The 27,564-nt window shown below is 33.1% G+C and overlaps 2 protein-coding genes across 2 annotated transcripts; one reads left to right on the top strand and one right to left on the bottom strand.

The window, feature by feature from the left end:
- Positions 1-6,425: 6,425 nt before the first annotated feature.
- LOC127106536 (auxin-responsive protein SAUR21) lies at positions 6,426-7,318 on the top strand. The gene has a single exon (XM_051043820.1). The coding sequence runs from the start codon at positions 6,690-6,692 to the stop codon at positions 6,996-6,998; it is 309 nt and encodes a 102-aa protein (XP_050899777.1). The 5' UTR covers positions 6,426-6,689; the 3' UTR covers positions 6,999-7,318.
- Positions 7,319-7,477: 159 nt separating this feature from the next.
- On the bottom strand, positions 7,478-25,942 carry LOC127106535 (pentatricopeptide repeat-containing protein MRL1, chloroplastic). Its single transcript, XM_051043818.1, has 19 exons — positions 25,463-25,942; positions 24,023-24,755; positions 23,712-23,886; positions 23,473-23,536; positions 23,245-23,389; positions 23,049-23,164; positions 22,806-22,934; positions 22,527-22,700; positions 22,249-22,413; positions 21,923-22,063; positions 20,074-20,173; positions 19,356-19,464; positions 19,176-19,267; positions 18,564-18,654; positions 17,962-18,193; positions 17,763-17,855; positions 17,044-17,092; positions 8,763-8,856; positions 7,478-8,173 (listed from the first exon to the last, which is right to left on the bottom strand). Exons 1-19 carry the CDS (start codon positions 25,787-25,789, stop codon positions 7,939-7,941), a joined length of 3,264 nt encoding a protein of 1,087 aa, XP_050899775.1. The 5' UTR covers positions 25,790-25,942; the 3' UTR covers positions 7,478-7,938.
- Between the last annotated feature and the right edge of the window lie 1,622 nt (positions 25,943-27,564).

The raw sequence follows: 27,564 nt of genomic DNA, 5'->3' as shown, positions 1-27,564 counted from the left end.
AAGAAATATCCTTTAGGTGGAATATTTTGAAGTTCGATTGCCTTCATTGTGGTACCACCAAGAAACACAAATTTTTTTGAATGATCACATACCTTCCACTGAAAATCATTGTTATAGACACTGCCATTGTTTATAATACATGTCATATTCTCCTTAATGACCTCTTTCCATTTCAGTAAATGGTCATGACGATAAGGACCTGAATCCGATCACCCTAACAAAATGGAAATAATCTTCTTTTTATATGTTATACAAAAAAGCATTTTGTTGTAATTACTAACTATCATACAAAAATATATACTTAAAAAAAGAAAAGCAATTTACCAAGGAATCCATAACAACCATCTCCAAATGTTCAATACCCTTATTATTCACAACACTCCAAACATCCATTATTCGAACAGCAAGACGCCAAGTTTCTTTTGAGTCATTGATGTCTTTCACATAATCAATCTTTCTACTCATTTTCACTGAAAAAAAATTCAAAAATTAATGTAACTGCAAATTTAGATGACTATAAAATTACAAACCTAATAACCTGGAAAAAAAAAGAGTATATAAATTTGATAGAGGTGTGTGGCAAAATGCTGAAAAGGATCCAACCTTTGATGTTACACATATATAACATCGTTTTGATTGTATAATTATATGTTATTAAATTACAACTTTAAATTAAAAATAACTATTTAATATAGTTGATTAATATTAATTGAGTAATTTAACAATAATATTAAATTACTCAATTAATATTAATCAACTATATTAAATAGTTATTTTTAATTTAAAGTTGTAATTTAATAACATATAATTATACAATCAAAACGATGTTATATATGTGTAACATCAAAGGTTGGATCCTTTTCAGCATTTTGCCACACACCTCTATCAAATTTATATACTCTTTTTTTTTTCCAGGTTATTAGGTTTGTAATTTTATAGTCATCTAAATTTGCAGTTACATTAATTTTTGAATTTTTTTTCAGTGAAAATGAGTAGAAAGATTGATTATGTGAAAGACATCAATGACTCAAAAGAAACTTGGCGTCTTGTTGTTCGAATAATGGATGTTTGGAGTGTTGTGAATAATAAGGGTATTGAACATTTGGAGATGGTTGTTATGGATTCCTTGGTAAATTGCTTTTCTTTTTTTAAGTATATATTTTTGTATGATAGTTAGTAATTACAACAAAATGCTTTTTTGTATAACATATAAAAAGAAGATTATTTTCATTTTGTTAGGGTGATCGGATTCAGGTCCTTATTCGTCATGACCATTTACTGAAATGGAAAGAGGTCATTAAGGAGAATATGACCTGCATTATAAACAATGGCAGTGTCTATAACAATGATTTTCAGTGGAAGGTATGTGATCATTCAAAAAAATTTGTGTTTCTTGGTGGTACCACAATGAAGGCAATCGAACTTCAAAATATTCCACCTAAAGGATATTTCTTTAAAGATTTTGGTGAGATACTTCAAGGCAAATGCAAAACCGATAGACTGGAAGGTAATTTAAATTCTATTATAACTTATATAACTTATATATTTGCAAACACATTCAATAATGAACCTTACTTTAATGTAGATATTATTGGTGCTATTAGTGAGATAAACCATATCCAATCCAACACTCCGGGGAAGAAAGTTGTTGTTTCTGTTGTGCTGAAAGATTTGAAGTAATGCGCATTGTTTTCATAACTTATGTGTTTGATAAATTTATATATTTTGCATCACTGAATCCCATCATATAATATTGTTTATTTATATTGCAAAATAGGGGTAATTGCATAAATTGCAATTTATGGGAAATCTATGGATCAACATTTTTGGCTTACTACAATGATCCTAAAAACAATGGAGCTATTGTAATTCTGCTCACTCATGCAATGGTAAAAGATGGCCAAGGTATTACACAATCAGACTTTATAAATACATAGCTGATTTGTATTTTTCATTATACGTTCAATAATTTTTATATTAATTATACAATTTACAGTGTCAAATGCATGGAGTGGTTCTAAATTGTTGATAAATGAAGACATCCCTGAAATTCAAGATTTTATGTCTAAGTATGGATTTTATTTATTTATTTATATTCAGATTATTATACATAATTTTTAATTTCAAAAACAATCTTATTTCTATAGGTTGCCTACTAATGAACAGAAGGAGAAGCCTACTCAATCTGCAAAATCTCTTTCTAATTGGTCTGGTGGTTCTCAGTATTCGCCAGTAGAAAGGTTTGTTCATAATGCGAAATGTATGTCCTTAAGTCAGTTCTGCAAAATCAAACATGTAAGTTCAATACTATAGAGCCGAATTTATCTTTACTATTACAATTATATTGTTTACTTTTTGAAATTAATATCATTTTTGATTTGCTTTTAGAAAACTTTATGTGTTACTGTAGCAACCACATTGAAATTTGTTGTCTAAAAGTATGGATGGTTTTATTATGGCTGCACAAGATGTTCTTCGAAGGCACCTAATCCTGAAAAAGCTTATGAATGTTCATGTGGGCAAAAAGTCGAACAGCCTATACCAAGGTACATATAATCTAGATGAATTGCAAATAAATTTGGTAATGGATTTGTTATTAATCATATTATTTTCTTCGTTTAAAATACTATAGGTACAAGATTGAGATATATGTTAGCAATGGTGAATCAAAATATCGATATGTATTCTGGGATTCCAAATGTGCTGCTATACTTGGAATGACTGCTGAATTTATGCATAACTCTATGGTGGAGGTACATTGTTATACATAAGTTAAAATGTTAATAGTTTATCGAGTTGTAAAGTTCAGATTATCACTCATGGTTGATATTTTATTTTTCCATTAGAATGGAGAAGATGATCCAATGGTTTATCCTGATGAGCTTGAAATGTTGTTGAATAAGAAAATGACTTTTAGAGTTAAGGTGCAGCCAACGTTTTCCCAAGCGTCTGTTTGGAAGCTTTGTGATGATGAAGCCTTTGTTAAAGAGATTGAAAATGACTACATAGTAGAAGACGTATAATATTCACTTAATTCATGTATTATTTAAACATTTAACAAGTATAATAAATATTCGATGTTTCAATGTGCAGAATCAGTCTAAAACTGAATATGCAAAGTTGGTCCCTAACAAAGAAAATTTGGAAACTTCCGCAGTAAGTATCTTCATTTGTTAACATAATAATTTTCTATGATAAATATTGTATTATTATAATTCATTTTATATCTGACAATTAATTTTTTATATTGCAAGCAAACATTATCTGCATCTGGTGAAAATGATCCAGAATCAATCATTCTAATGACTCCGGCTAAGGATGTTGTAATTGCTGACAAGGGTGAAGAAGTTGATTTTGAAGCGTCTGACACTACGCAATTATCAGGCACCAAACCATCCAAGAAATTAAAGATAGAACCATCTTCTTAATTAGAATTTTCGGAAATTTGATATTGAAATATATTTTATGAACTTTTTAGCACCAGAATGAGTTTAAGTATGAAGTTGTTAAGAACATGATATGTTTTGGTTGTAGGATGTGTTCTTACTTTTTTGAAGTGTTTATTTTATGGGATTACAATTGACATTTATATTTCATGTATGGTTTAAAGGATGATAATGAGTATTTAATTCATGTGTGTGAAATTATTCAAAATCCTATGTTGTTATGTTGAACATTGTGTTTTGTGTGTTCTTTCAACTACAAAATTTATATGAGTATCATATCTTCAAATGTTAATAAGTATTTTAGATTGATAACAAAATACGTTGTCATCTTATGAAATATGTGTATACGACTAAATTATAAATAGATTATTGCATGTCATGTTTGGTTTCAGCATGCCTAATGGTGTTAGAAATTAAAAAAACAATTACATAAAAATTTATTATGAAATCCTTCAAAACTAATTATAGAAAACACATAGAAACACATTTTTTTACAATTTTTTTCAAAGTCTAATACATATGTTAAAATTGCAGGTAGTTCAGAAATGTTGGAGCAATGTTTGAATCTTGCATTCAACTGAATTAAGGATTTATAAAAAAAAACAAGGTATAATTATCATATACAGTGAATTGTCTTTTGATTGGTAATGGAAAATCTACATTGTTTGTTTGAAATGATTAAGTTAAGCATGCAACTATATTTTTTTACCAATCTCACGTCATCATATATAGTATTATAACTCAACATATTTAAATTATTTATTTGCCAAAATATAGTTGGGGGTTGAAATGAATAATTATGTCCACTGCCTCCTTTCTATTGGCTAGGTCAGTGGAGTATTAAAATAATTCAGCCGTAAGATAATTAATGTTATGCATTATTTGTAATAAATCAATAAGAATATCAATTCTTTATACATTTAGTTGTACAAGAAAATGATTGTAAATAATTAAAGTGGGCTAAGAAAATGGGCCCCACTAAATCCCACTATATATTATATAAAATATAATTAAAAAATTGATTCAAATATATCAAAATACATTAAAAGAGAGTTTTTCATTGGGTAAGGTGATGTATGATATGAGTAATTTCCAATGGGTGAATTATTTTATGGATTTGGGATAAAAAGATAATTTTGAAATCTTGAATTATGGTGTGGATTTGGAATAAGAGGTGGATTTCCAAAATATGGGGTGTTTTATTGATTTGGGATACAAAGAGGACTTCCATCATTTTGCATAAAATTGGAACATGTGTTATGTTGATTGAGGTTCATTTTCAAATGAAATGTGTACACAAAAAAATTAAAATTAAATAAAATAAATTGGTCAAATTTAGACTAGATGTGAGTGAAAAATGTGATAAAATAAATTACCTATTTATACTACTAAAAAATATTACTGTTATTTTATTGTTGTTGCAATCTTATCATTCCAAAATGAAATCAATATCCTGAAATCAAATTAGTTATTATTGTAGTTTTTTAAGGTTGAGGGCAAGTTTTGAATCATCACTTCCTAAAAGGTTGCGGGCAGGTTTTGTATAAACCCTGTTTTTTAAGGACCAAAGAATTGTACGAAGTTAAATCATTTTTGTTGCTGGACTTATTTCTCACAATTTTAACTAAAATTGTGAACCTTTTGTTTCAATATCTTTTGTTGCATTAAACCTTATTGTATCAATTGCAATTAATTTCAACATTTGGTAGTATTCATTACTATATTTTAAAACAAATGAGGTTCTGATATTTCTTTTACATGGTTTATGTATTTTGGTTAAATAATCATTTATTATGAAGGTTAATATTTGCGCTTTTATACCTCAAATTAGTAACAGATTGGAAAATTTCATCAATTACTAAATAAATATATTTTTATTTCTTATGTCCAAAATCTCAATGATAAATGGAATGTTTATTCATAACATTAACAATGGAATGTTTATTATATATCAATATATCAATAAATTGTAAAAATATTTTTGTATTATATTTTTTGATTATTTCCTTAATATAGTATATAAAAAAATTAAACAAATTATATTACTATAAATTAATAATATTTTACTTTATTATGTCTCAAACTGGAAAAAGTTATTTGTGAAAATTTTTTGAACCCATTTATTGATCATGTAACATCCATTACATTAAAAAAAAACTATTATGCAATAAATTTGTGTACGTTGATCCATATATATATATATATATATATATATATATATATATATATATATATATATATATATATATATATATATATATATATATATATATAACAAAAAAATATATTATATTTTAATTTTTTTAAAAATAAATTATTGCACTTGCGCGACCCGTGCGAACACACGGGTCCTTTAAAAATAAGAACTATCAAGTATATATTTTGGTTATACAAAAACAAAATTATCAAGTATACATGATAATGAAAAAGTATTACCAAGTATATTAATATAGTAATATTGATAATAATTAAAGAAATGTTATTTATATCTATCAAAACGAATGAGTTGTTTAAGCATAAAAGATTGTTTTTTTAATGACTTATAGACCGACTATTTAGTTGAACAGAATTTTAAGAATAATCTTCTCTTTCTAATGAACCCAACTAAATAAAAAATATATTTTCTTAAATTTGTTTGAACAAGAATAGTACTATTAGGAAAGATGGGCGATATTCCAACAAATTTTTCTTTGGTTTTGTACCTCTACTCTACCACCATTAGAAGATAATTTTGTTAATAAGGAAAATAAATATATAAAATCACTTTATCTTTTTATCCAGTTTTTATTTTATTCTTTTTATAGTCATTTTTTAATATCTCGTTAGATGACAAACTCAAGTGACAACTACCGCTTTCCTTTTTCAGCGTACGGCACTCGGTTTTGCATACTCTGTCCGTAGCGCTCTCATTATTTGAAAGGACCATTCCATTACAACTTCGCTGGCAGATATAAACAACTACTAATTTATAGCTTGCTTAACAAAGCCATGTGATTTTTTAATTTAAGATTTTTATATCATGGGTCCCTCAATCTTGTGTTCAACTCCACAATTAGTTTAGACATTGATGTATGGCTTTCCACTCCGTTTTCAAGCTGTTTTCAACCTATATATAACACCAACAAAATCTTCACCATTTCACAACAACTCAATTCCATTCATAGTATACACAATTTTTTCTCTCGAGTCCTAAAGAAGCTTCAAAGGTTATTAGTTATTAGCTCATAAATTCATAATAACATCATGGGTATTCGTCTACCGTTTCTTGTTCTTCAAGCAAAACAGATATTCAAGTCTACGTCGACGCCACAGTTTCATAGTGGATCGAAACAGTCCAACAATGTTCCGAAGGGGCACATAGCAGTCTATGTTGGAGAGTTGCAAAAGAAGCGTTTTGTTGTTCCGATATCATACTTGAACCATCCTACCTTTCTTGACTTGCTTAACAGAGTCGAAGAAGAGTTTGGATATAATCATCCTATGGGTGGTCTCACAATTCCTTGCAAAGAAGATGCGTTCATCAATATTACATCTCAACTACGTGCCTTGTGAAAGATTAATTCCTACATAATAATATATACTAGATTAGAAATAAAAAATAAAACGTACTGTGTAATTATATATAGACTACTATGATTCCCTTCATTCTTTCAGTTTTCCTTTCTTTTTTCCCATCTATACGGGTTTTTCATTTTGGCTTTGGTCTTCTTGACCAATACAAAATGATGTAATTTGCTGTATAACTTTTTCGTTGGATTAGTAATTTGTTTTTAAGAGAAGCAGAATCACCATGACAAATGTAACTTCTGCTTCTCTTGTTACTATGTAACCTGAAAAGTTTAAACAGTCTTGGAAAAAATTGACATTCCTTACACTTCTCTCCAAAGTCCGAATGGCTAGATTCGAATATAGCTTGTTCCATGTCTGCGGTAGCTGGTAGGTGCAAAGGTTTCACTGTTTTTTCTTTTTCGTCTCAGTTGAAAACAGAGAAAACAAAATGAGAGTGTCACTTTGACAATAGTTCAAACATGTAAATGAACATACCATTCTCATATTGGCTGATAGAAATATATAATGGAAATATCAAAATCATCTGATATACATAATTTGTTTATATGTCTACATTTTAGTATACACCTAGAGAGTTCTGGCAAAAAAGGACAGGTAGAAATACACGAATACATCTGAAATCAGCATCTCTGTCATCAAACATTTATTTAATCCGCGTTGCAAAAGGCCACGTTGTAGCTACGGGTAATCACAAGAATGAGATCTGTACATGAAATTCGTTCATCAGAATGTACTTGATGAGATGTCCTACACTTTCCCTGCTCTTTAAGTATTCAATGGCCTCAGCACTCAAGAAAGCATTATATGCAGCTTTCTTGGGTCTAGATTACTCTTCTTCTACTATACCATAACTCCATTAGGATGAAGGAGATTTCAACATCTATTGAAAAATTATTAACTGTGGTAATGGATGCATGTACACTCAGTCTAAAGATAGATTGCCAGTTCGAATGTTTCGCTGCTGATTGCTAATGTTTTTGCCGAGTCGTGATTGGGATGAGCTCCAGTCACCTTGTAAACCGAACTTTGGAGATTCAAGCTTTGGCTGATACCATTTTGTCAGGCCCGGACTATTTATTCTAAGCTTCCCATTCGACTCACTACCCTGGTAAGGAATATGAAGCCTCCTGAACAGCGCTGCAACTGCTTGGCCACCTCTGAAGCCAAAACATTACATATTTGTCATACATAACTTCTTCAACAATATTTTATTTAGACTTTTTATAAAAGAGAAAATATGATGCTGAAAAAATAAATTAAAAAGTTCAAGCAAGAACAACTAAGATAATTTTCCAATATTTCATCCTGGTCATACATTTAAGACAATTTCTCCTAAAAACATAATGCAAAATGGAAAAAGATTAAGACGAACCTGCAAACAAAACCTTACCAGGGACGCGGTAAATGATCTGCCTAATACTACGAGAAAAATTGAAAAAGAAACTTGAATTTTCTATTGCTCAAGCATGAACTTTGGACACTTAGAATATTCATTGTACATATACATCATGCTACTAACATGTGGACGCGTCACCAAAATAAACCAGTGACAAATAGTTCTCCCAAAAATAAAAATAAAAATTTGCACAAAGATTCCATATTTGATTTAGCTGTCTAAAAATGAAACATACTGCTCATATATATATATATATGTTCGAACAAAATGTATTGTTGTAGATAGGTGAAGTAACAATATGAATTTTAAAAATGCTGGCAGTAGATGCATTTGTGATTGACTATTCTCACCTTTCTGCAAGTATAATAATCTTTTCCCCATTGGGAGACAAAACTTTTGCTTCTTCTACCGGCAATAAAATGATTAAATTGGGTAGTTTTGCACCTGAAAAGAATTTCATGGGGAACAACCAAAGAAGTCAGCAGGCAATAATGTGAAAAATATTTTCCACCTACTGTTGGGTAAGTAAACTTGTAAATAGCATATGGAAACTGATCATTAATCAAGTTCATTTACACACACTCTTAAAAAAAACAAAGAGGAAAACAACTGTGGGATGTGAACTCACACTACCACCAAGTGAGTGATCAAGCAAAAAGTCATGAAAGCAAAGCTTTGATCAGAATCGTTTTCATGGAATTCCAGAAAACAAGCCTTTATATCGGCAAAATCATTAGGTAGAAGGAAAGGGAAAAAGTGCACTAGTATGGAGGAGAGCAGCTAACTTATGCGTGAGATAATCCTATTAGCAAAACATGGACAATAATAAAGTACTATTAGGTTATCTGACTCATCCTTTGTAAGGCGAGGGCTATCTAGGCCATATCTCATCATGTGACTTTAACACACCCTGTCATTGTTGGGTTCAAGTGCGAGTGGTTAAGTCAACATTGTCTTCCTATGAATGGGTAGAATGTTGGATTTATATGAGAGAAAATTTATATAACTAATGTCTTAAGGTTTTGAGTAGAGATGTGGCGTCTACCTCTCTTGAGATCCTAGAGCATTGGTTTCTTTGTGGTCCTGCTCCCGCCTCTCCCAATCTCCCCAACAAGTGGTATCAAAGCACTGGGTCGGCTTGGTGGGGGGTCGATATACCTAATGCCTATGGTTTTGGGTAGACATATAGCGTCTCCCTCTCTTGTGATCCTGGAACATCGGTCTCGTTGTTGCTCCCACATTCTTCGGACTCCCCAACAAGTGGTATCAAAGCCTTGGTTTGGTTTAATGAGGAAACAGGGAGCTGGATCCTATTATAGGAGGGGAGAACTCACACTTGTGGTCCTGGTTTTGGGTGGAGATATGGTGCCTCCCTCTCTTATGATCCTGGAATATTAGTTTTGTTGTTGCTCTTGCCTTCCCCATGTAAGATAATGGAATGCTTGCCCTCTTCATTCACGTCAATATATATATATATATATATATATATATATATATATATATATATATATATATATATATATATATATATATATATATATATATATATATATATATATATATGTGTGTGTGTGTGTGTAACGTTTGGTCAGCCATCTAATTATGGTACAACATAATTATTGGAAACTAATAGTGATAAATTATTACAAAATATTTTATTCTATCACACCCCCACAGTCGAAACGGATGATTCATAGGCGCTTAGACTGGTCCTAAAATCATCAAAGAGAATGCAAGGAAACCATTTGGTGAAGATGTCTGGAGTTAACATGAAGAACACGTGCCTGACCACAAGCTACTTTTTCCTGAACAAAATGAATGTCTATCTCAATATGCTTGGTACGTTGTTGTTGCACAAGATTACCAGAGAGATAAATGGCACTAACATTGTTACAATACACCAAAAATGGATTAAGGAATAGTAAAATTGAGCTTCTTTGACTCTGATACAACATTAACAACACCGTTATATTCGGCTTCAGCACTAGAATGAGAGAGTGGGTTTCCTTTTTGGAAGAACAAGAGATAAGATTATATCCTAGAAAAACACAGTAACCAGATGTGGAGCGTCTGGTGTCTGGACATCCACCCCAATCAGTATCAGTGTAGGAGATAAGTTGTGTGATGGGGATGGTGATAAATGTAATCCAAATTGTACTGTGCCTTGAACATAGCGTAGAATGCGCTTGAGAGCAAGCATGTGTTCTATGCGAGGTGCATGCATGTGAAGACAAAGTTGCTGAACTGCACATGATATGTCAGGTCGAGTAAAGGTGAGATACTGTAAAGCCCCTGCAAGACTCCTATATAGAGGGGTCCTCATAAGGTGAGCCGGAGGAAGTGCTAAGTGTCTGCTTGGTGTCAACGGGAGTGGCGGATGGTTTGCAAGATGTCATGCCAACACATTCGATGATCTTTGTGGCATAAGTGTTTTGACTTAGAAAGATGCCACTAGGATGACAAGACACAGCAATACCCAAAAAATAACTCATGGGACCCAAATCCTTTATCGCAAACTCAGATATTAAGATGGCATAATTGATCTGCGAAGGGCATAAGTAGAAGTGATAAATATAATGTCGTCTACATATAAAAGAATGTAGGTCATATCGGAACTTTGTCAATACATGAAAAGGGAGTGGTGTGATGCGCAGTGGTGGAAAGCAATGGTGGCGACATAATCAGCAAAGCGTTGGTACCATGCTCCGGGCGCTTGCTTGAGACCATAAAGTGACTTCTTCAGACGACAGACATAATATGGATGATGAGGGTCGTGAAAACACAATGGCTAATGCATGTATACAGTCTCATGTAGATCATCATCTAAAAATGAATTTTGTATATCCAGTTGATGAATGGCCCAAGATTTTGATAGATCAATGGTGAGCATTCTGCGAATAGTAGCTGGTTTCATCACAATCCACACCTGCAACCTGTGGCATGCCACCACCTACAAGACGATCCTTAAAACGTTGAAAGGAGCCATTAGAATTTTTCTTATGCCTAAAAATCCACATAGATCAAATAAGATTAGCATCACAAGGACAAGGAACTAAATCCCACGTCTTATTTCTAATAAGAGCATCAAATTCATATTGCATTACGGATTTCCAATTTGGATCGGGTAAGGCTAGTTTGGATTTTTTAGGTAAAGGAGAGATGGTTTGGTCAGGTTGACAGACTGATAAAGTAAATATCTTGTTGAGTTTAACAATGACTTTCATGATAAGAGTGGTGATGGTTCATGTAGGTGGAGGTAGATGTGGTTAGATTGGTGTTGGTGAGGAAAAGAGGTTGTAATAGGCGAGTTGGTAGGGGAGTTATGAGATAGTGATTGTTGGTTTCTGGATGAGGGTGGCTGGCCAATTGTGGTTACTGGTGTTGGTTGGATATGTGCAACAGGTGGTGATATTTGATTTTGTCACTGAAGTACCAGGTAAGGGTGTAGGTCATTATTTAGGAAGTTATAAGAGTGAGGGGAAGGAGAGTGTATCTTGGTAAAGGAAAATTGGGTTTCACCAAAGATAACATGCCTCGAAATTATTAATTTTCTGTTTGACAAATCATAATACTTATAGCCTCTATGATCCAACGGATAACCCAAGAAGGCACACGGAGTAGAGCGGGGTTGTAACTTATGAATGTTAGAGGAAGGGAATAAAGGATAATATAGACAACCAAAAACTCGTAGGTGTGTGTAGGTGGGATTTCGGTGATATAAGAGTTTTGTTGGTGACTGATTTTGAAGTGTTTTACAGGGAAGAATGTTTAAAAGATAAGTTGCCATGTGAAGAGCATGATGCCAAAACGATGTGGGAAAGGAAGAATAAGCTAGCATAGTACTTATCATATTATTAATGGTTCTTATTTTGCAATCCACTTTTCTATTTTGTGAGGATGTGTGGGGACAAGAGAAACGAAAAATAAGACCGTGATCAATGCAATATTTTCAAAATAGCTCACAATTATATTCACTGTCATTGTCACATTGAAAAGGTTGTACAGTTTGCAAAAATTATGTCTGAATAAATTTTGCAAGTGACTTGAACGTTTCAAATATTTAAGATTTTCTGCTGATAGGAAATGTTCACAAGAAGTTTGTAAAATCATCTAAATATATTACATAATATTTATGAAAAGCAGAATTTAAAATTAGAGACGTCCAAAAATTAAATTTGTAATAATTTTTGGGGCATGCAAGACATGATTTAAGTGAAGGGGTTGGTGATAGGTGGTTATTTCTGTGTATCCAGTGCCGTGAATTGGAATTTTGTGGCCACTGCCAAAAATAACTTTTTTATTTGAATTACTTTCAGGATAATAAGACAAGAGATTACCTTGTGGTTGCCGTGTGAGATGTTACGCCAGTATCCATATATCATTGATTCTCAGTAATGTGCAGAGACATGGTATGCATAACGGTCTCAATGTCGGTCGATGTCTGGGATGATGTAGTAGCTGCATATGCCTGAGGACGCTGTCCTAGAATCCCTGACTATTTTGGAGGATCGGTAGGGCGTGCCCGCTGAGAGGTGGGATACGGGCATGGAGGCATAGTCCATGATGGCGGAGTCCAACCCCATGGTTTTCAGGTGGAGTATTGTTGTTGTTGCCAAGGAAGAGAGAACCATGGTGGAGGGTCGTTGTGACCTCCAAGATGAGGACCATGACGGTCACCACGTCCCCCGCCTCGTCCCTGGTTGCCACAAGAGCGAGCACAGTTTCCACGTTGAGAGGTGTCTTCGGAAGGTTACAACTGAGTGGTGTGCATGGCAGAATGAGAACTAGTGCTAGTCATTTTAGCCATACCAACTTCTTCCAAAGTGAGCATAGAGTGGGCTTGATAGAAGGTAAGAAGAGGGTTACTCTGGCGAATCAAGATAGCATCACTGCGTTAAGCTTCTGGAAGACCAGATATTAGTTGAAGAACCAAACGATGGTTGTTGACAGGAGAGCCAACATTGGAAAAATTCTCTATGCGAGTGTTAGAGAACTCTTGTTCGAGAGTGACAGTTCGAGCATTTTGATTGTCCTGAAAATTTTCAGTCGAACGATTCCAGGCTTCCATAGCAGTGGAGATTGTGGAATATATCCATTAAAGAAAGGTAGAGTCAAGAGTAGTCAATTGTTCATACTCGGCAGTAAAGGCATATGTCAGTGGTTTCTTATCTGTATAGGGAACAATATGATATAGAACCCGATGAGAGCGAACATGGATGCGGAAAACTTGGATCATGTGCCATATTGATCTTTCTCCATTTCAAGAACAATAGGAATGTGGTTATTGATGTTTAAAATATCGAGAGCAGGATGAAACTCCATCTTTGTGACTGTCGATGAGGGAGAAGAGGATGTCTCCTTGCCGGTATCACAATTGTCAGGAGAGATGGTTCTGTTGTTAGTGTCGTTATCACTGTGATCGGACTCAGACATTGCGTGTGGGAGAGAGAGTCACGTACTAAGGATGCAGGATCGACGGAGGACTGTCGCCGCGCGGGAGAGAGATCTTGCAAATGCTTATGCGGCGGCGCTGGGAGGACGGCACGACGGCGGTTCAGGAGATCGTAGAAAAAGACGGCGACGACACATAGAGAAAGGTTTATTTTAGAGAAAGGGATTGGTTAGGGTTTATGGCGGTCGTAGAGAAAGGCGGCAACGTCGCTGAGAGAAGGATTTATTTTAGAGAAAGAGATCGGGTAGGGTTAATGCCATCTAAGATAATGGAATGTTTGCCCTCCTCATTCACGTCAATATATATATATATATATATATATATATATATATATATATATATATATATATATATATATATATATATATATATATATATATATATATATATATATATATATATATATATATATATATAAAAGTATGGTTCAACTTTCTCCAAGAGTAAATTTTTTTAACTTACTCTAAATCATAATTTTTAAATTGAATCTAATCTAAGGATTAAATTAGCATTTTAGTCCCTCCGTTCCTTTTTAAGTGTCACTTTTTTACTTTTTACACGTACCAAGGAAGCTAATCATTATTGTTACTTTTCAAACAATAATTCCTCTTTTACCTATAATACCCTTAATTATTTATTACATTCACTTTACTTTTTCTCTCTCTGCAATCATTATATAGGGGTAATTTTGACAAAATAACAATTAATACTACCTTGAACTTTGCAAGTGACAATTAAAAAGAAACAAATTTTTTGCAAGAAAGTGACACTTATAAAGGAAAGGAGGGAGTACTTAATTAGTCATTCCTTTAAAGATTCTGATTTGGAGTAAGCTAAAAAAAACTTACTCTTGGAATAAGTTAAACCCATATATATATATATATATATATATATATATATATATATATATATATATATATATATATATATATATATATATATATATATATATATATATATATATATATATATATATATAACGTTTAGTCAACCATCTAATTATAATTATGGTATAATATAATTACCATAAACTAACAATGATAAATTATTAGTATAAAATATTCTATTCTATCACCACCCAAACTCCTCAACAGTCACATCAACAACCGGATATTTAGAGCATGATCCAAAAAATCTGATAATAGGTGGCCCAATGAATATTTTTTATTTTTTATATCGGGTAAGACTTGTGAAACTTGGGCTGACCTACTTAAAAATAGGGTGGGCAAAAAAATGGTTATAGTTATTGATTGTTTGGTTGTGCCTTGGAATGCTGATGTCGTGTGTCTGTGGGCAGTTTTGATGTGAAAACAAAAAGTTAATAATAGTTTTAAGGAAAAACATGCGTCTACGGTGAATGAAACGCGTAAACAAACGGAAGCTTAGTCTCTTTTTTCCTTACTGATTTTCTTGTTACACTGGATGATATTATAGCATCTCCAGGTGCATTTAGGGAAGAGTATTAACCATAGTTACATTTTAATTTTTATTTCAAGTTAATATTAGTATAAGTTGGTTTTATTAACTAAATAGTATGGCAAATGCTATCATGTGTCCCAAGGGCACAAGTTAATGATATATTTGTAGAAATATTCTTTTGGAATGCGTGCATTTTATTTCTTGAAACTTAAAATTTTGTTTTATTTCACACAAAATTTTCAATAATAGTAACTTTAACTTGTGCCCCAAGAGCATAAGTTAGCAAGACCCAAATAATATTTACTAGTGTACTCTGAATTTAAGTTGGAGTAAAATTTCAGTTTCATTTTTTCTTTTTTGGTTTTATTCAGTAGGTGAAAGCTATTATGATCCTGTTCATTGACCTACACGAGGAACTTTCTCTCTGCTCATTCAAGTTTTTGCTCAGATAAACATTATTACCCTTATCTCAAATTTTCTCAGCAAATCTCTTTTACATTGGCCCAAGAAGATTTCCTGCAGAGCTTCTTCTTTTCGCTCTCTACACGTTTCAAGCTTCCGGTGGCTAATTAGGATTTCTCATTATCCTAAGGTTCCATATATGGCTTAAAACAAATCAGCAATGAACTATAAACTTACTTCGACTCTAATTGAATTAGGTTACAATCAGTGTTGTCAATGGCAGATGGTCCTTGGCGGAGAGCTAAAATCCCGCCATACCGGCCGCATTGCAGCGCCATTATTGCAGATTATGGCGGAAAAACCCACAATAGCAGCCATATAGTCCAAAAACCGCCATGTAGGGGCAATTTGATAACACTGGTTACAATCAATCTAGGCTCTGATTACTCCCTTTTTACTAAAAACAAACCTAATTTTTTTATTGTTGTCCTTTTTATGTGAACGGTCTCATGATTGCTGAAAATAATATAACTGAAATTTCTTATTTAAAACCGGTACTGGATGCAAAGTTAAGCATCAAAGATTTAGGCAACTTAAAGTACTTTTTAGCTAGATCCTCTCGAGGCATATCCGTTTGTCAAAGAAAATCCAGCATGGATTTACTTAAAGAAACAGGTCCCTTAGGTGCCAAACCCGCACCAACACCTATGGATCCTAGCCACAAACTCAATTCTAAATCAGACACATCCCTTATATCAAATCCTACTTCTTTCTTAGTTTTATTCACATGTCACAGACATGAGTTAATAAAGAGAAACAGTAATTGATAGTGATTGCATTTTAATGACTATTTTCTAAAAATTCCGGGATCGTACTTGTTTTGGAAATTGGATACTTTTTGAAATATATTCATAAAAAAAAGGCAAGAAGAGCAAACAACAAAGTAGAACTTTGGAGTAAGAATGAACATAACATTCATACAGATTCATAAACTAGCAATTTTGTTAAATTTCTTGGTTTTTAATGGAATCTTGCTAGTCCTTTGAGTTACCATATTATTGATTGTTTGGTTACATTTGCTAGAGGTTGAAGAGTAACCAGATTAGAATTGAATTGGCATACTGTTGATGAAATTCTTAAAAATTACACTTAGAGTAAACTTATTTCCATATCGAAATATCAGAAACAATTCCCAAAAGTGAAGAGAATGTACTATATAAGTAAAGCTCAATTTAGAAAAATAAAAAATAAAAAATTTCAACATATATTTCACACAATAAAAATAAGGAAAAAATAAAATGGAGGAAAACTTATCAAAAAGTGCAAAAGACTGGTAGTAGTACAGACGATGATATTACCTGCTGCTAGTCGATGCTTGAGACCTTTCAAAACAGTTAAGAGGTATACCTGGAACATTTCATGGATTTAGAGATATGAATTTTACAAAAACAGCAGCATAAATGTTTATTTACTTTATATAAGTTTAATCCTTAAAAAAAATTACAGAATAGGGAATTATCATCAACTAAAGTGGCACTAAAGGACTTTTGCAACCATCCCCGGTGGATTTAAACTTTGTCTTTTGAGATTACAAGGTCAAACTCTTAGCATTGATCTGACACAGTGAACCTCATAGACACATGAGTTTACATCAAATTTGCAAATATTTCAATAATAAATCACGCTTGAAAGCCACATAAAAGTGAAAAAGTGGGAAAATAATAGACTATTGTTGAAACCAATTCCAACAATTGGACCCATTATTCATGCTTACGTAGGTAAACACATTTCCATTGTTATCTTGCACTCAATAACTTCAAAGAAACTTCTCGTTTGTTGATAATTGTAAGCAAAACTAGACTTATAAAACTTTGGGCTAGCCTTTGGTATGTGACTTGTACATGCCTTAATTCCTTTCAATAGATTTATACAATGATTTACTTACCAACTACAATTGAGATAATGAATCCGACATGCAATTACTCTCTTTCTCTAGTGTTTGACAGTTAAAAAATGCAACCTTTTATGTAACATAAATCATTACTGTAGGAGTATTTTAAGTTATATACAAACTCACCTCAGCAGTATAAGGATGTAATTCTTTAACATCGATAACAATAGGATTCACTTTAAATGATACAGATGGAACAACTCCATATGAAGCAGCTTCCTACATGATTTGTTAAGCCATATTAAAAATATCCAGGATCAATTGGAAACATTAAAACACAATTTTTTTAATACTAGTTTCAGTTCCATAGTCCATCCATACCGACCTCAAGTATTGAAAAAGCACGAGGATCATATTCACCAAATCCATCTATCAATGAACAGAGGTGTGAACTTGTTGAGGATTCAGCGCTTACTCCCAGGTTCTCAACAAGTCTATTTTTCATATATGTATCATAAGGGAGTTTCAAGCATCCCAAAATTTGCGACAATATTTCACTTGTAGATTTTTCACCAGCTCCGATTGTTTCACGATATACCGATAAAGCCAGTGATGTCCTATAAGAGTAAAAAGCAGCATTAGAAACTTCACGAAGAAAATAACCTAAAAGAAAAGGCCCGGTAAAATAATGGCTATAACAAATAGGGAAAGGGGTGATTCACAGACTGCACTTATGTTACTAGTTCTTCTTTTCTTCAACAGAGTTGATTGATTATACATGGAAAAAAATTGGACCAATTAAAAAAAAATATTTCCTAAAATAAACTCAGTAGTTTCACAATAAAAAATTAGCACACTAACATACAAAAGTTGAAAAAAACAAGAATTAGAAGAATGTCTACATATAAATAGTTAGTATTGATCCTGTACTGGTGATGGCAGAGAATCATATATTAAAAACAGAATCAGAAATTATATAGAAAATACCATTCATTATTTACTAGTGGCCGTCCTGAATCAAAAGATAAAACAGGTTCACCAACAAGGCAAGCCTTCTCAAATCTCCGCAGGCACATTCCTTTCAAAGAAATCAAAGTACTATCAGGATTCACAAACCATGAAACTCTCAAGGAATAATTTATGAATAGATTTAGGCCACGAGTTAACCAAAGTCCATGGTCTTTGGTTTTAACTTCCCAGCAATAAAGAACTGAATCCATAAATAAAAGCTATGAAAATCATATGACTAATATGTTTTCTTTTATAACTAAAGAGGAGGAATAAGAGTTCATCATATTTATGTATTATTTATACAAAATTATGTTTATATGAATACTTCCTATGTCATTAACACAGAAATAACAAATAGGAAAATACAAAATTGACAATATATATTCAAGAGCCTGAAAGAAAAATGCAGAAGTTAAATATAACTCCAATTTTCCATGTATATGCAAAACATCACTTAGTGAGACAATAGTCTTTTGATGACAAAGCTCCGAATGAGAAGTAAAAGAAGAAATACTGGGAAATGCATGCTTTTTGAAGCAAGTACCAAAAGAATATTTAATTAATCTGACAAAATCCTACAATACTCACCTATTATGCATCGACACATGATGAGAGTAGGGGCTGCACCATCCTTTTTGCCTTGCGAAAGGAGCATTTGAGCTGCTTCCATGTCATCCCTCCTACAAAAGCAAGCAGGAAAGAAATTTGGTCAAGTAAGAACCCAAACTAAATCATTAGTTCGACAACAAATCCATGTAGATTGCTTACTTCTCACTGGCCACGATAAGTATTGAGAATGTGATACTGTTAGGGCGCAATCCTAATCCTTTCATTTCAGATAAAACCTCCAAAGCCTTCTGGAATTGATCCCCATTACCTGTACGGAACTCTTACAATGTTCTGAAGTCCATTTTTTTAATAAATTGCTAAACTTAAACAATGCAACTGAACACATCAGCAGGAGGGGGCAAACAACTGAAGCAAACATAAAACTGAAAACAAAGTTAGAAGTGACCATATTTCAGGTAACTAAGTTAAAGGGTTTTTACTTTTCACCTGTCTTCATCAGGAAACGTTTTAGAAAAAGAAATGTAAAATGATGTGGATTAGTTATTTGTGTAAACAGTGGCCAGTTTCCCTGCCTTCACTTGTAACTCTTGGTCCCCTAACTTACTAACTATCCAAGTACGAACTGAGAGTAATTTTTATCTAACCTTTAACATCAGCTGCCTAATCATGTGATACATCTCTTTGGCCTCTCTTCACCATCTTAATTAATTTGATTTCTCTCAATTAACTTTCTCTTCAGATCTGTTTCCTAAATCAACTAACTTATAGTTACCCAACTTCACTAGCACTACCATCTTCCTTCAAATGTAGTTACTTTTACTATAAAATGCTTCTCAAAACCAATCACTTAGTGTTAAAGCATAAAATCCTGAATGAACGAAAAATGAAATTGGAAAAAAGGACAAGTCAAACTTACAAAGTGCAGTGAGCAATGCATTAATAGTTGAAACTGTTTGCACCAATTTAAGAGATTTAAGATATTCATAAAGCTCCAACGCTTTCTGCCAATCTCTTGTCTGGAATAAGCATTTATCACTAGTTAGTAAATGGTGAACTCATAACAGGCAACAAAAGTATTGAAATAACATAAGCTAACTGGAAAAGAAACTATAGAGGATGCTGTAGTTGCCTAAGGTTTTACCTGTACTTCATATGCTATATCAATTTTAACAAAGAACTACTTAGGGATATTAGGTTAATAAGTTTAGATTCATTATATTTAGCTTCTCGATGAAGGATCATCAACCAGAACACAAAATCCTTAACTACCACACTCATAGGATATTTATGCTCCATCTTTGTGACTGAAGCTATTTCTTATAATACATATCCGAATAGTGAAACCCAGTACTTATAATACATATCCGAATAAAAAATCTAATAGTAGTTATTTAACTGAAATAAACTTTCCTAAATTAAAGACAAAATTCAAAACTAAAATAACTTTTTTTTTATATTTAATTTAATATATAAACATAATTCAATCGATTCCATTGCAAAGTATACCTTCAACCCTTTTCAAATCCTTTATGCAGATCCTGATTTAACTCTGTTACTCTGCAAAATCAGTGACCCAATTGTTTGGGTTGCACGACTAGAAGATGCCGAGGTAAGACTAGACTCAATACTTATGAAGTTATTAGCAATTATTTCATGTTCTGGAGTCTAAGGTGAGGCAGTGACTTATATGGTTTGAAATGAACCACGTATCTCAACTGACAAATATATTACTATCTTATTAAATAGCTCAGATTACGGTAATCTATTTTTTTTCTTTGAAATTGCAAGCTGACCAGACACCCTAAATGAATTTGGGGGAAGCCTCTGATTTTTGTTCCTAACTCGATCATCCGACCACTAACTCATGCACCGTACAACTATCACCACAGCTGCTGCCATTTACCACATCAAAAAGGCATTCACTTTGAAATCGCCCAGTTCAGATTTAGGAAGAGCCCGGGCTCCAATTCAAGTTAGGAGAATCCAAAGCTGCTATAGATAACTGGAGAACTGAAGAAGAATGAAATGAGGGTCGCTAGACGAACCCTCCAAAGATATTGATGCTTACAAATGGGGGAGACATTGCATCATCTCGTAACAATAAACTCGGAAAGAGATGGAAATCTAGGTTTGCATCATCGTAACTAAAGAAACATGTAAGTTTGCACCCCTATTGTGAATTCATTATTGTTTCAGTGATAGAATGTTTATGCTAGAAACCCAGTAAACTGCTGACATAGAAGATAAAAAAAAGTTCTGACATTTTGTACTTGACTGGATATGATACAGTTTGCATCTCAATGAAAGAATCAAAGTTGCTTCTCTCCAACAACAATTGATAAAATGCTCAAGCCTGATTTGGAAATCACAACACAGGCATGGTGGCATTCTCAAAGAGCACGTTTTGAATGTTGAGCAAAGACTTGGAAATGAGGCGCTGGGTTTGGTGGATAGAATGGAAATTGATGAGTGTGAAGCCAAACATGGTAAACTGGAATGCTTTGATATGAGTTTGTGGAGTGTTAACAAAGCAATGGTGGGCACTTACATGCAATAAGAAAAATAGTGAACACTTAAATGCAATAAAACAAAAGAGAAATATCACCTATACTAAGTTACTTTTTATGGCCCATGGTGAACTATATGTTTTGATGGTTCACTTATACTTTGATGGTTCACTTATACTCCACCGTCATTTTCTTGTGCGCCAATTTTGATTTGATTTTTTCCCCTTTAAATCATTCTACTTGGCCAGACATACATACCTTGCAACAGGCACCCATCAACGAGCTATATGTCATTATTCCAATCTGTACTCCTTCTTTCCGGGCTTGGTGTAGGATATCAAAGGCAGCCTCCAGCTTTTTAGCATGCCCAGCAACATCTATTAGTGCACTCATAAACATCTGCATGGTGAGTCAATAACTTCTGTAAGCAAACAATGATAGAGAAAGAACAGCACACTACATGCAAGAACCACTTCAAGAAACCACCATACACATAAAGGCAGAATTTAAAATAAAAAAATTTAAAAATGCAGATTTCAATAACCCATATCAACCCAAAAATTCAAAAACAAAAAACATAATACCTCATCAGGGAGCACCCCTTTCTGGGTCATATCATTGTATACACTACGTGCAAATTCCCAATCTCCAGTTTGACTACAAGAATTAATTGCAATTGTGTAAACTTCTGAAGATCCCTTTATATTATATTGTTGTATCATCTTATAAACTTCATGTGCTCGTTCAACCTATAGAAAACTCATTGTTGTTAAGTATTTCATACATTTCATGAACAATAAGAATTACTCAACAAAAGAAAAGAATTATACTAGGAGAGAAATAGGGGAATAAATATCCACACCTGACCAGCCTTTGCACATGCCTTCATCAATGTACCAAAAGTTACATGGTCTGGCTCAATAGGGTGTATTTCAGCTTCCATTTCTGCTACCACGTCAAAGGCACGAGACACTGCTCCGGACTGTGCACATGCAGCTATAAGTGCATTGAAAACAACGCGATCTGGCTTCACATTCTACTGCGTACAAACATTTCATCAGTATGTACAGTTAACAAATGTAAGTAAAACTTGTCTAATACTGCTGATAGGTGACAATATAAAATGTTGCAAAAATTGTACCTTTGACCTCAATATCCCATAAGCACCAAATGCTTTACCTACTTGACCAGCTCTAGCACAACCATCAATAAGTGCCCCATAGGTATGAACATTAGGTTCCACTCCAGAATTAACCATCTTGTGAAACACCTAAGTACGCATAATATTTTTACTAGATATGAGATTTAGAAAAAATATAATCATCCCTAATAATGTCAGGTTAGGGTGGATCGATTAAGAAAGCCCATAAGAGAGACATTGTACCTCAAACATTAGATCAACCTTCCCACTCTTGCCACAAGTTGATATCAAATTGGTATAAAGTTTGCAATCAGGATCTAGTCGAGCATCCTTAAGAAGCTGCATAACTTGGAAAGCCCCTGAACATAGAACATGAATGTCATGCACTGAAAAGGCGGCAAAGAAAGAACCTTTTGGAGGGTAACCAGCACCAGCTTACCTTCAGAATCTTGGGAGCTTGCACACACTGACATGAGCATATTAAATGTACTCGGCATTGGATTTGGAATAAGCCTAACATAATCAAAAGCTTCTTTAACAGCTTTTTGTTTCTTGCAGATGTTAAAAAACTTGGCATGATAAACCTATAACCAGTGAATATGGCATATAAGAAAAACTCAAAATCAAAGAACAGAATAGCCCGAAACAATCATAAATATGCATGTACCTTAGTCATATCTAATAAACCCTTCATTTCCATATCTTTAAGCAATTCTACACATTCACATAACCTGACAAAATCAATGTACTTCAGGATAAGTTTTTCAAGCTTTAAATTAATAGTAAAGAAACAAAGGAGGAGTTTGACCACATCACTTCTTTCAAAGAAAATGTGTTACATGCATAAAAATCCAACAAGCAATGATCTAAAGACATGTTTATGTTCTTTAGCATTTATTGGAGTACCTCCCAGCTTTTAGCAAGGTATTATATTTTCTTAGAAGCTCTGAAGGATCAATTTTCTGACTATCGTGGACCCTGACTTGATCATTTTCCTGATCCATATGCACCATGATGTGGGAACTCTGGGGCAAAACATTGTTACTATTATGCTGCGGAGGGTAGCCTTCATCAATGTACTCTGAAACAACAAACACGGTTTATAGTAAAGTATTGTCTAAATTTTGATTGCTCATCATAGTGATAATATGAAAAGATTTGACCAACTACATTGTCAAAGAACTTATATCATCTAGAGTTTTCTTTTATGTAATTACCTGCATTTTGTAGAGAAACATCAGCCGATAATCCTAATCTGTTCAGGCTGATATTTCTTATAGCTGCTGACAGTCTTGTTCTATTCACAGAAGAAGCACTGGGAGAAAATGACTTGTTACTACTCAGGGGTGTAACAGAAACGGATGCAGAATTATTGTCCTCATAAAACATGTACAGCCCTTCCCTAACAGATTCACCAAAAAGGACATCACTTTTGATGGCATGAAGCTCAATTTTTTCATGAGTATGGCCATTGATTGTATCGAGCGTGTTATCTAAACCAACAGAAGAAGCAGTGTGCTCAGGTTTGACCATACTCAAAGGCAACTCGAGATTAGAGTCAACTACACCTTGATTTTCTTCCACATGTAGAGTCATCTCCTCAGCAAAAGCTATAGGCTCCAATGGACTAGATTTGAAAGCCACAGATAAAAAAGGCTCCTCTAATACATGGGAACTGTTACCATTGACACTAGAGTCAAGAACAGACGAAGATGAATCTAATGTCTGAGTCTTCAAGGCTGTTTCCTGCACCATGGAAGATTGCAAAAATTGACAGTGGACCTCTTGGTCCTCAAAAACATGATTGTCCTTTCCATTGTGATCATTTAACTTCCCAACTTCGTTCAGTGAATTATCCCTTTGAAATTCTGGAAAATCAAGAATCTGACTATCAATAACCTGGTTCCCAACATTACTTCCTTGAGGTGATAATGCAAATTCCGCACGTCCCTATATCAGTAGTAGTGAAAATGTCAATTAAGGTATTATTAATTATTATATAAAATAGAAGTATAGAGCATATGCAATCAATTCAAAAATACTTTTCAAACTAGGCCAAAAAAGGAAACTCTGGAACACTCTGAACATTAGCTAGCAATGTTTTAACAGACAAATACCACCATATGTATAACATTAAATAAATTAAATGCATCTAGGAAGAAAAAACTCACCATAAGATTCTGACTGTTTAATTAAATAACTGAGTTTATACAATTCAATTTTAAACCGAATTTGACAACATCTATGATTGTTTGAATAAGGTTTTAAATAACTGCTCACACGTTCGGTTGGTACAGGTGTCACGGTTCTGATTGCAACCGTCGCGGTGTGAATTAACTACAACTTCTTTTTCATCATAAAAACACCGTGAATAATGGTATCGGTATTAGGACTTTCTGATACAATTTTGTCGTGGTTTTCGCAGTTTTCAGAACCTATTATAAACTATCTAAAGTCTGCAACTAATATCCATATGTATATATGCAGGTTCATGTGAAGATCGAAAAACGAACTTAAATATCCATATTCTGAAATATATATAACTGAAAACGAACATTTAAACGGTCCGAAAATGAAAATAAAAATGCGGCACCGAATTATGGAAAAAGCATAAGGAAAAGGAAGAGTATAGAGTGTAGAGTGTAGAGTAAGTTGACCTGGTTGAGATTCTTCTTTCGCTTGTTGAGAGTGAAGTGAATCAAAGAAACAGCTGATAAAGTAACAACGACGACAACTACTATAAGCGGATGAGAATTGAAGGAAGCCTTGAATACGAAGCGCGGGGAATGGAGACGAAGAAGCGCTAACCTATTGCTGCGTTTGTTTGAAAAGCGAAGTGACGAACCTGAAGCTGAACCTGGAGATGGAGGTGGTCTGAGACTGCGATTGCAACCGAGGAACTGTGTGCGAAGAGAGGAAACGGAGAGGGGGGAGGTTAATCGGAAGGCCCGGTGGTGGTGGTTGAAACAGAAGTTAACTTCCATGGATGGAGAAGGAAGAGTGAGAGGAGAAAATGAAGAGAGAGAAAGAAGAGAGAGTGAAATGAAGCATTAGCAGGAAGGAGAGGAGGTTGTTGTGATACTTGAAAACCAGAGGTAAACACACCACTCCTTCTTGCTCATCCGATCCTATTTTTTGCTGACGTGGCGCGTTTTTGTTTTTCCGTTAATCTGTGAGGCACCACAGACTCACTCCAACTTGCCTTTTTGGAAAAATATTAAAATACCGTTAATCATATAAAATATATTATATTAAATTAATTGCTAATAAAAATTCCATTAGTTTTAAATTATTTAAGTGATTTAGAATTTACATGCTGATATGATATTGTCATTGATTGGCAGTTTAAAAATAATTTGTATTGTCGGTATATCATTTTTTTCTCATAAAAACTATTTATTTATAGTATATTGAATCGGAAATATCATTCTGAACTTTACACTTCAATATTATTTATGTCACATCATCTACCCATCTCTTAAAATTTATTTTCAATTTATTCTGAATTTTACACTTCACTACATTTTTCAAATTATGTATTAAAAGAATCACATTTTCAATTTATTTATCAAACTAACAATCTTTTAATTGGAAGACAAAAAGAGGCGTCAATCTTTATGGCACATGTTTTGATTAGTTACACATAGGTATTATTCATCATGGCGCATGCATGCAAATGTAGGAGTATATGTAATATGGTCACTCCTTTATTTTTTTTATATGCATGCGCTAATTGCAGTGACACATACTTTTACATTTGTATATATATGTCAATTGCAGTGACGTATATGTGTAAAAATTTAATACACGCGTCATAAGGGTTGACGTATCCTTTAAAACATAGTTAATAATGTAAATAAATTTAAAAAAATGATTATTTTGATATATAATTTGAAAAGGTCGGTTATTTAAAAAAAAGTTTATAAAACTCCTTTCTCTAGTTTTTTTTTATATAATTTGCATAACTATTCTAGAGATGTTTAGTTTATGCTTATAGGTCTAAAAGAAATAGAATCAAATTTGATTCTAAGTCTAGAAAATACATATACTACCTAAGTAATAGACATGGTGTTAAATGTTACATTTTATCTTATTTACAAAATAGATGAGTTTTTATATCTAGAAATATTCATTTCTTTGAAACTATATTTCCTTACATTTTCACAGAACCCTTACCAACACATCTTTTAGATCTACACACCACCCTACCTCCAATGACTTCTTCTTAGACTACATTCGTACCAACAATCCTCATAAGAGTACATCTAACCTTATATAATCAACAATCCATCCCCTCCATGACATCACAACCACACTTCCTAACCTCTAAACATTACAAAGTCAATTATAATTACAAAACCTTCAACCTATCTTCAAGACTACATATGTGCACTACTATAAGATAAACAAATTTTATCTTATTCTAATTGTTCATGTAACATACTATATTCCCTACACAAAGTTCTTTCTTATGATTCTCTATATCATTATCATAAGTCTATTAATTTAAAACTATCTTCCATTATTGAACCTATTTTCTTATTCGTATGTTATTCTTGATAATCGGTAACAAGCCGAAAAGAATGAACTTAAATCCATCTTGACAATAAAATTTGGGATTTAACCATTCTTCCATTGAAAAAATCCATTGGTTGATTAACAAAAGAAACTCATTGATTGTAAATGAATTTAGAAACTTAAGTTTTAAACCAATTAGAATATTGGAAGGTATAAGGTATGCTTAGTTTCCAAAGGATTC

This window comes from Lathyrus oleraceus, chromosome 7 (genome assembly GCF_024323335.1).
Source record: "Lathyrus oleraceus cultivar Zhongwan6 chromosome 7, CAAS_Psat_ZW6_1.0, whole genome shotgun sequence".
NCBI lineage: Eukaryota > Viridiplantae > Streptophyta > Magnoliopsida > Fabales > Fabaceae > Lathyrus > Lathyrus oleraceus.
This window is presented reverse-complemented; position numbering and strand designations above follow the sequence as displayed.

Bases quoted from the DNA above. Each gene is read 5' to 3' on its own strand.
- LOC127106536 (XM_051043820.1), top strand. From the start codon at position 6,690: ATGGGTATTCGTCTACCGTTTCTTGTTCTTCAAGCAAAACAGATATTC.
- LOC127106535 (XM_051043818.1), bottom strand. From the start codon at position 25,789: ATGGAAGTTAACTTCTGTTTCAACCACCACCACCGGGCCTTCCGATTA. The intron at 22,701-22,805 runs GTACAATTTTTG...TGTACGCAGTAG, and splicing joins ATGGGATATTGAGGTCAAAG to AATGTGAAGCCAGATCGCGT. The intron at 8,174-8,762 runs GTGAGAATAGTC...TTTTGGCTTCAG, and splicing joins ATTATTATACTTGCAGAAAG to AGGTGGCCAAGCAGTTGCAG.